This window comes from Chenopodium quinoa, unplaced genomic scaffold (assembly GCF_001683475.1).
Source record: "Chenopodium quinoa cultivar QQ74 unplaced genomic scaffold, ASM168347v1, whole genome shotgun sequence".
Classification (NCBI taxonomy): domain Eukaryota; kingdom Viridiplantae; phylum Streptophyta; class Magnoliopsida; order Caryophyllales; family Amaranthaceae; genus Chenopodium; species Chenopodium quinoa.
Genome location: NW_018742987.1, coordinates 790,408 through 800,778, shown reverse-complemented (window position 1 = coordinate 800,778; position 10,371 = coordinate 790,408). Strand labels below are relative to the sequence as shown.

Genomic DNA, 10,371 nt, shown 5'->3' with positions numbered 1-10,371 from the left:
AACGCGTCGACTTCGCATTGGCTAATTAAACTCCCACTTAAAAACTCATATCACCATATAAATAAGCAAATTACTAAATAAAGTATCCTACACTACATTTTTCAGCTGCTCATCATTTTTATTTTCTTTCAACCCTAAAAAAATTAAAAAATCAAAAAAACAAAACAAAAAAAAAATCTTCTATCATCTTCTTCTGTTATCTTATTGCAAATTTTCTCTCTCCTCTCCTTTAATGGTGTCGATGAACCCTAGTTTGCCGGAAGGATTCTACTTGGACGCTAATGGAGTCGCTTTACCGGGATTGAACCCGTTCTCGGCGCCGCCACCGGAGGAATCGCCGGCGACGGCGGCTACTGCGACGGTGTCTTTATTAGATGTTTCCCTCGTGAGGAGCATGAGGATTGAGGGGGGCTTTCTAATAAAAAAATATTGATGCAAAATCATAATGTGATAAGGATCAAACTCCCACCTTGTGATTGGGAATTTGGGAGAAGGTATATCTATCATACAAATCTTTCTAACAATTACGAATTAGCAAAATTATACACATACTTCTTTGATTTTATTTTTATTTTTATTGTTGCAACGTTGATTATACACTCAAGCATACTTGAAGGAATTTACTGAAGATGATGGGTTTACGACACTTGCCCCAACATGTGTGATGTATCACAACTTATATCCGGTCAAAATAAACGTATAACGCTATATGCTGATGACTCTCCACTTGATTAACCGTATATACACATAAAAAATGGTAGAATCAATGCCCACCATACATTATAATAGAGGATAAGATATCATGTGAATAGTATAGACAATTAGGCAAACTGATGTGAAGTAGACCTTACTCAATCACTCATCTTTCAATCAATGTTTAAGTGGCCTCTAATTGTATCAAGATCAAAAAGTAGCCAAACACAAGCATATGTTGATGGACTAAGCTCCACCTTTAAGAGACCACCTAGGAAGAAAGGATATCAAAGCATAAGATATTTTTCACCCATATGTGTCACAATCTTATTGGTCAATTTTTTGCCATAAAGTATTCTCCTACCAAAAAAATTCCTAATATTTTGTCATCTCCACAACCTTAGGCTAATATGAAATGACACATTAGATATTACTTAATAAAAAATATTAACAAAAATTTCACATTATTATACACTAATCAATAACGCGTCGACTTGGCATTGGCTAATTAAACTCCCACTTAAAAACTCATATCACCATATAAATAAGCAAATTACTAAATAAAGTATCCTACACTACATTTTTCAGCTGCTCATCATTTTTATTTTCTTTCAACCCTAAAAAAATTAAAAAATCAAAAAAACAAAACAAAAAAAAAATCTTCTATCATCTTCTTCTGTTATCTTATTGCAAATTTTCTCTCTCCTCTCCTTTAATGGTGTCGATGAACCCTAGTTTGCCGGAAGGATTCTACTTGGACGCTAATGGAGTCGCTTTGCCGGGATTGAACCCGTTCTCGGCGCCGCCACCGGAGGAATCGCCGGCGACGGCGGCTACTGCGACGGTGTCTTCTCCGACGGACGATTCGAGTAGTAAGAAGATTAGGAAGCCGTATACGATTACGAAGTCTCGAGAGAGTTGGACTGAACCTGAGCACGATAAATTTCTTGAAGCTCTTCAGCTGTATGTTGAATTTCATGCCTTTTTAGTTTACTTTTTTTTTTTTTTTTGGTAATTTTAAAATTGATTGATATTTTTTAGGGTTTGTTAGTGATTATTACTCTATTAGTTGTTGGTTATGTTGAATTGACTTAGATTGTGCTAGGAAACTCAGAAATTAGAATTATGCCTTTTGAGTCAAAAATTTCTGCTATTTTCCAGAATTACGAAGAATTGGTGAAATTTTGTGTTAATTACTGTAAGTTAGTAATGATCAATGTTATCGCGAAAATTTTACTGATTTGAGGAATCCCTGGTTGGATGTTTGCTTGATTTCCCGCTCTAATTTTGTGGCATATTGGGGGGAGGTACTTGATTCTGGTTGGTGAGTTGTATGATCGATTATAATTTATTTATGGCTTTGAGAATTCGTGAAGATGCGATTCTAACTGGGCAATAAAAATTGGGGTTAGTTATTAAAACATGTTTCCAGATTGATTGGTAAGGGTTTTAGGTCATGCTTTGATAATGCCTTAATGTGCATTTTTGTGAAATGGTCAATTAGTTACACAATTAGGTTTATTAGCTGTTTTTGTTGGGAAAGGCAGCTCATTTTTCTCTTTATGCTACGGAGATGAAGCTAGCAACATGGACAATTAGGAAGCTTTCACGTTTTTGATTATATTGGCCCTCTTTTTATCCTCTAAATAGGAGAGGGTACCTACTTACCCGGACTAAAAGGCAGATGGACAATTGTTTTTTTTTTTTTTTTTTTTTTTTTTTTTTTTTTTTTTTTTTTGTGGGCTGATTTTGCCCCAAAACAGTGAAACACTTTTCAGTCCCTATTTGGTTACACAACTTTGTGCTTGTTTGATGAGTCACCGAGTCACCGTGATCCATTAAAGCTGCATCGTGGAGCAGTCTTGCAACTCAAAAAATGATATATATTTAACTCCTTTCACTTGTTTCATGTTTGCCTGTCCTGTTTCCATAATTTCCTTTTAGGATTTTGATATATGACTTGCGTGTTTGGTGCACATTTTCATATATTCCCCTTTCCTCACTTCTCAAAATATTTTTTCCTTAGCCCCTCTTCATGTTTCCCCACACTCCCATGGGATTTGAATTCTTCAAATTAGGCATTTTGTGATCTCAACCCTTTCACCATCTTTCATCAACACCATTGGCCTTAAAATATGTGCCACTGAGAGCCTTGACCTATTCACATTGCCCATTACATGACCACCGCCCACCGCAAACACCTCAACGTAACATCATTGCCACTAAGCCTCTTTCCCAATGCCACTACTTTTCCAAATCACTGTGAATTGTCGGCACTATTATCAACATACCTACCACCGTGATCACTTTACCAAGTAGTGTTTTCGCCAAATTATAAATCCAAAGGTCTCGTCACTTCAAATTTTCTACTCTATTATGCTTGAATTTGGCCAAAAAGTAGGGTTGAAAGTCAACCATAAGAAGGCTACTTTGTGGTCTCATTGGTAGTTTTTGTGGAGAGTGGGAGGGAAGATGGTGGTGATGAAGCATGGATCATAGATATTGGAGGTCAGTGATGGCTTGGTGATGTTGGGTTTGTGGTAGTGATAAGATGTCTGTGGTGGAAAAGGGACTATTAAGATATGTTGGGCTTGATGAGTGCTGGTTGTGATTGCTTTTCCTTTTTATTCTTTTTCTGCAAGCACTTGAAAATTTGAAATGGAATTAAAGCTCTTTCCCCTCTCCACCCAGACAAGATGGATCAATGAAGGAGTTTTTATACTATTCCTTTCGTTTATCTTTGTTATTTCCTTTCCTCATCTTCAAATCAAACTGCCCCTTATTGTTATTAAATAAATAAATAGTGATTTAAGAAGGGTCTGGCAAGCAGAAAGACCAGGAAAGTGAGAAGACTGAGAACTTGGTGTGGCTGCTCATATATCAATTATTGAAGGAGGTGTATGTATCCTTGAGGCGTGTCATAGTAGAAGATATGAACAGTTTATAAGCTTGAAAAGCAGCATACTGAACATTGAATTTCCTTCATATTTTTCTACTAAGAAGTAAAGCGTCATTAAAATTGCTGTTATGTAAGCGATGAACTGAAAAGTAACAGGTAATTGGTAATCTAACTTTGTAATGCCATGGAAAAAAGTAGAAGATTACTTACTGTTGTATTTATAAAATAAGATCAGTAAGACAATAACATAAGTGAAGAGATTGAGTGTAAAAGTAGCCTTTGAAGGCTCTGAGATTGATGAGATCAACTACTTGTTGGACTTATAGTGGGACTTTTGATCATAGATAAATATTGGTCCACCACCTGGTTACCTTTAAAGAACAGATTCTTTCTCTTTTCGGTTGTTAACCTGATGTCATTAGTGTTAAGTTGAAAGCATTGAAATCTGTGGGTTCACGTTTCAGCAATAGAAACATAGACCATTTTAGTCCAAATATAGTGGGATGAAGTTTTTCCCTGGAATTGATTTGGGATTCTGAAACTAGTGAAGCTGGGCGACAACCTTACAAACTAATATAAGTGTTATGACAGGCAGTTTGTTGATATTTTCTTTCGGTGACCTTTTATATTAAGATTATTAACTATCCACCCCAAGCCCTTGAATAACATTACACTTGTACTTTCTAGCTAAGCTTGAATTTCTATAATATGTGATTCTGCCATATTCACTCAAATCTTTGTTTAATGTATTAAAGTATGTAGTACTAATTCTTTTTCCTTACTTTCTGTAGTTTTGACCGTGATTGGAAAAAGATTGAAGCTTTTATTGGGTCAAAAACTGTTATTCAGGTAAATTTATTGCAACTTTTCTAGATAATTGAAGCAATAAATGTTTTTCCCAGCTGTGATAAATGTTCATGCTGTATAACAAACAGCTTTTGCGAAATTCATGAGAAACTAATGCCTACTGTTTAACGCCAAAATTGTTGTCCTTTTCATGAACCACTAGTGTTTTTTTGTTTTTTTAAAAAGCGGTGTCTCAGTTTTATCAAACTATGAGAATTCCCTATGAGTAAGGACAATAATGATAGTAGCTTCTGCAGATTCGCAGTCATGCTCAGAAGTATTTTCTGAAGGTTCAAAAGAGTGGCAGCAATGAGCATCTACCGCCTCCTAGGCCAAAACGAAAAGCTGCGCATCCATATCCACAGAAAGCTCCTAAAATAGGTTAGCATTTGTCACTTCTGAAAGGCAATATGGAAATCCTCCCCCCCCCCCCCCAAAGCTAACCTTTCTTTTCTGGTTGGAGGATTTTCATGATGGAATTGCCTGATTGATCTCCAATTTTGTATTTTGTTATCTTTGTTGCACATTTTGTTTGAAAACACTGTGTGAGCCAGCTCTTGTTTTAAATCTTTGTAACAGGTCCATCAGTTTCTCAACCAACAGGTTCTTTGCAATCGTCTTCTCTTTTGCTTGAACCTGGGCTTCAAAGGCCAGATTCTACTACAATACCCCAATATCCTGATAATACTGCAGCTGTATCTTCATGGGTCAATAATTCTCAGCCTAATGTGGCTAAAGGTTTCTTTACTTTTACTTTTTATTTTTTAATTTTTTAATTTTATGTTTTCAGATCTACAAGCTGAATTTTCTGCTTTTAGTTCTTAACCTGTTTGAGTTTTGTTTGATCAGGTGAATTAAAACCCCCAGTGCCACCAATTGCAAATAACTGTTCAAGCAGTACTGAGAGCACAGCAATGGCACACAATACCGGTGGACCGAATGAAGCAGTAAAGCATGCTCCACCATTAAGAGGTGGTTGATAAATTCTCTACTTTTTCTTGTTTAAAAAACTGAAATTTAGTTCATAGAAAATTGCATGTCTGTGATTAGTTTCAGACTTTCATCTTCACCAGTATAAGTACGTGTATATTTATACAACCATGAGCCAAAGGAATAGCTATGTTTGGTTGTTCATGGCCCCTTGATGCAACTTTCTTCCTCTTTGTGGGTTTAAGCTGGTGGGACTGCTGCAATCACTGTCTTAAATGCAGTTGCAGGGGATGTGGTGCTTTAACTTATGAATTGTATACAACAAGGAATGTATGATTTTAACCCTGCTGCTACGTAATAACGCAATGGAATTTTGTATGTATGGGTTTATTCTTTTTATAGAACAAGCTATAGTGTCATTCATGTGTTCCATATCTACATAACTATATTTTGTTTATTGTTTATATTTGTGTTTTTCTGTATTATATGGAAAAGGTGAGTGATCTACTAAATATAAGTCTTGCCTATCTCTGATGTGAGTTAATATTAAAAGGCTCTTCAGTGTAGTTCTGGTCTGTTTGATTTTGTTTTATTGTTGCAAAATGATGTATGCTGTGTTTTTTTGTACTATGTCCTTGGCTGTTTTCTATATACTCATTATGCACTCATTCTAAGTATGTGTTGCATTTTCTGCAGTTCTGCCTGACTTTGCTCAAGTATACGGTTTTATTGGCAGTGTCTTTGACCCAGAAGTTAGTGGTCATATGCAGAGGCTTAAGAAGATGGATCCAATTGATGTTGAAACGGTGTGTTCTCATTCAGTTATCTGTCATTGACATGTTGTTGATATGTTTTTTTTTTTCCTTTTTCTTATTCACTGTAGTTACTTTGTTAACCTTATGCTTGGTCTTTTCCAAACAATGAATTGATTAGATTTGTCATTTTCAACAACCCCCCCACCCCCCACAACAAAAAAATAAAATTTCCCGTGTCTTCAAATCAACTTCATTTAGCTCTTTGATATTAGGATTGGGTCAATGCCTCATTGTCAAGGTATATATAACATTCCTAATATCTATATCCAGAAGCCATTGATAAGCTGGGTCAACATCTAATCTCTAGGACATGGCATAGCCCCATTCAAACCTTAAATCAGCTATGTTTCACCCCTATTATAGGCTATGCATTAATTACTTGTGCATCTTTCCAACTAGGTGCATGCTCCATTTGTAAGGATAAGGCTTGTTTGAGGCAAGGGTACATGTAACATTGAGGCCCGTATTAGTAGACCAAGAATTTGACAAAAACGTCATTCACAGACTAAAATATATCAAAGATTAAGGTAAGGCCAAGCAAAAGGCTAAGGAAAAGGACTGGGCCAAGTCCAAAGACTAAACCATGGCTTCTTCTGATGTCCATGCTAGGCATCTGTCATTCTAGGATTACCAAGTTCACCTATCCGGCCATCCCCTTTCTTAGTGATCTATATAACCCTTTCACATTTGTGGCTTGCCTGAATACATTATCTGCTACTCTGAAAGACTGAAAGTGTAATCAAAAGCTGAAAATTTGCAATCATGAAATGTCAGTTTTTTGGGTCCTGTTTCTGGTACATTTTTCCATTTTAGACATCAATATTAATTTTAGAAACATTCAGAATAAGCAGAAGATTAATATTTTGTATTTTTATAAAGAGGATTGTTTGTACAGGCCTTCAGGGTATTGTAATTTGCTAACTAGTGTTTTCAATTTATACTCCCTTTGGATTACTGAGAAGCAAACTGTGTATCTATTGCTACATCTTTGTATTAAACGTTCTACGATTTAGCTAATTGTTTGTTGTCGCAATAAAGATCTCGTCATCAGGCTATATAGTCAATTTACACTTAACAAATGTACCAACCTCAAAAAATGTGGGAAATGGGGCAGTCAAGCAAAGTCCGTAAATAACCTTCAGAGTTTCCTAGAGCTAATGAAGTGGTGAGACTGTCAATGACATTGGATCAAAGCTGCCTAGTTTAAATCTTTTTGAAGGTTAAATTTTATGGTTGTGTATTTTCTTGAAGACTGACGTAGCATTCTTGTTGAAGTTAAAATTTAGGATGACTTACAGTCTTACAGGTACCTTTATACCCTTGTAATGAGTGGACTGCAATTGACGCAAGGTCCAAGACCAATTTGATTTACAAAGGCCATAAGTTATTATCCTGAAACTCTAGGAATAAATGGGGGAAAGCTCTGCTATGTCTGAAATATTTTTTGGGTGACAGAGAATTTTTGGACAGAATATGAGACGATGGAGGGAAGTACTTTTGAATCGGTCAACAGGCAATGGCCCTCGAGGCTATAGATCATACTATATTTTTGATTGATTTATTCTAAGTTCTTGCAAGAGCCATTATTGAATCTGATGTAAGATCTTTTCAGAAATTAGAAGCAAGTCCTGCATTTTTTATCTGAACCATAAATGAAAATCACTCTGTAATTCACTACTTCTTTGAGATCATCTGGTGTGCTGCACCAAAAATTTGAATATTAATAGTATTAATTTTCAAATTCTAATGTCTTTTAATTTATAATTGTCGCTAGACCTAAATTTAAATTCATTGGCATTTAAGTTCTCTACTTGAGTTAACATGTCTATGCCGACCAAGACTGTAGGTGATGCTTAATTCCAGGTTTTTTTGAGTGTTTAAGGTTATAGTGTACAGTTGTACACTTATAACAGTTATAAGTCTATGAAACCTTTCACTGGCCAAAAAAGAATTTTGTTGTGACTTGGAGCGTTAGTCGTTTTGGAATTTGGGATGACAAAATGTATAAAAAGACAGTAGAAGACTAGAAGCAATTGATAGTTTCCAAGTCCCTGTTAAATCCTGTTTGAGCCTTGAGGCCCATGGAACTGCACTGTAATTTGGGAAAGTTTTGTGAACATTAAGCAGCCTCTGTGTCCCCATTAAATATCAATACTATAGATGATTCTGGAGCAGACATCATCATGCAAAGCCTATCTTATAAACCATATCTCACATCCTTTAAAAGTAATTTTTAAGTTCTGACAGAAAATCCTTGTGCAAGCTCACTGCGAACCTCCTCAACTTCAAGTCAATACTCCTAGAAACTCTATAATCATATCTCTTTTTTTGTATCCTAGTTCAATTTCGTTGAAACCTTACTCGTGCTTATGATTGGAAGCATCTAGCATGTAAAGATGTGCGTGTTGTACATTTGCTTTCACAGTACTCATTAGGGAAAAAAAATTGTATTTCATAATATCTGTTTAGTTTCTTGTCTTGATTTTAGAAAATGTGGTATGTTGGACTGTTGGTATTGTGGCTTAACTTCATTTGTTTGAACTTTTGCAGGTATTATTGTTGATGAGGAATCTCTCAATCAATTTGAGGAGTCCTGATTTTGAGGATCATGTAAGTAAAAAAAATTGCATTACAAGCGACTTTCTTTTCCTAAATCACTGTTGTTGCTTTCTCTCCCTCCCTTTTGGATGGGTCTTCTTTCTGTCCCATATATGTTGCAAAACATCTGCCTTAGATTTTATATGTGGATATGGTGTTTTATTTATTTGTATCTGACCTAAAAACCAGCGTATCGTGTTCTTTCCCCAGGAAATTTATTTAGAAATACAAACACCCTCCTTTGATTTGGTAATTGGCCTGCCCTGAGTTGAGGGTGTTTAGAGCAGTGTAAGACATTATTCTGGAACCTCAAAGCATCTGCAGACTGCAGGTGTATGTAATTGGGATGCTAGGTGACAATCTCAGTAGTGTCACATTTTTCTTTCATGCTAATCAAAACCCTTGGGATTGAGTAGGCTAGAATATAGTGGGAAGTGCAATAGGAGATAACAAATTTTCCCACATGTGTAATACCAAGTGTTCAAGTGGTGCAGAATGATTTTTCCTTGGAAGAAAGTGAGGGAACAGAGAAGACAGCCTGTATGGGTTGAGCATGAGAACTTTTATCTTGCAGGCCTTCTTTACTGGCCTGACTCTCTTATCTGAATCACATGTGACTGAAGCTGTACTGTTATACTCTTGCTGATCTAATATGAGCGCAATGGAAGATTTACCAGTGTGGTTGCATCATGAGTGTGACACAAGCTGTTTCAGTACTATGTGTGTATATCAATGCTTTTTAAGGCTTTTGTGGGGTTGCTATATGAACTGATACCAACGGTCCTTTTTCCCTTCTATGTTACGATGCATCAATCCTTGTATTCCCGTATTTATTTGGGTTCCTGTCAATGTTCTTTGATTTATAACAAAAAACATTGAGTTTAGTCCCACCAACTCTTTTTCTATTTTAAGGGCTCTATTGGTTGTGGTATATCTGTATATGTATATCTGATTACTGGTATTTTTGGTATCATAAATGTTTATTTTTTTCCTTCTTTTCGTTGACAGAGAAGACTGCTCTCATCTTATGACATTGACTCTGACAAGGGCATTCCTGGTGGCATGAGAGATGTTGTATGTGGCAAGTGATGAGACTAAGTATAGTGCTGCGGTGCTGCCATGTCCTACACAAAAAGGGGCGAACCATGAACGACCACTTTCCCTGACCTTTTTCAGTTGATAATTGGATATAGGATTAGCCTAGTTTTTCTTCAGTATCCTTTTGTGTATATAGGAGAAATTCGTAGAAGTAGCTGAAATGTCGTTCTATTGGTTGTAAAGCTCTCAGTTTGCTATTGATGGTTTCGTGTATAGGAGGGAGGCTCTGTATATTTGAGGGTTTTTTGGGGTCTCAGACATAAAATTCTGTATGTTCTGTGCAGTAAGTTATCTTCTGCTTCTTTAGTTAAATGTAAGTTGGCTTGTATATTTCAAAAGCTAATAAGATACCAGACAACTGATCTCCAGTGTTGTTCGTGTTGATTGTATTCGAGGTTGTTGTATCTTATTGACTACTAATTCATGGCTTCATGCCTAATGTTAATAATCATGTTTATCAATGCATCATCTCCATGCTACTGCTACATAATT

The 10,371-nt window shown here is 36.1% G+C and overlaps 1 protein-coding gene across 1 annotated transcript; it reads left to right on the top strand.

Moving 5' to 3' along the window:
• Nucleotides 1-887: 887 nt before the first annotated feature.
• Nucleotides 888-10,340, top strand: LOC110729582 (protein REVEILLE 6-like). The gene is made up of 8 exons (XM_021909328.1): nt 888-1,656; nt 4,384-4,441; nt 4,696-4,819; nt 5,018-5,176; nt 5,288-5,410; nt 6,065-6,174; nt 8,734-8,793; nt 9,790-10,340. Exons 1-8 carry the CDS (start codon nt 1,409-1,411, stop codon nt 9,868-9,870), a joined length of 963 nt encoding a protein of 320 aa, XP_021765020.1. The 5' UTR covers nt 888-1,408; the 3' UTR covers nt 9,871-10,340.
• Nucleotides 10,341-10,371: the final 31 nt, after the last annotated feature.

Coding starts and splice junctions, on each gene's coding strand:
- LOC110729582 (XM_021909328.1), top strand. CDS start 1,409: ATGGTGTCGATGAACCCTAGTTTGCCGGAAGGATTCTACTTGGACGCT. Junction 5,411..6,064: donor GCATGCTCCACCATTAAGAG/GTGGTTGATAAA, acceptor CATTTTCTGCAG/TTCTGCCTGACTTTGCTCAA. Junction 6,175..8,733: donor ATCCAATTGATGTTGAAACG/GTGTGTTCTCAT, acceptor GAACTTTTGCAG/GTATTATTGTTGATGAGGAA.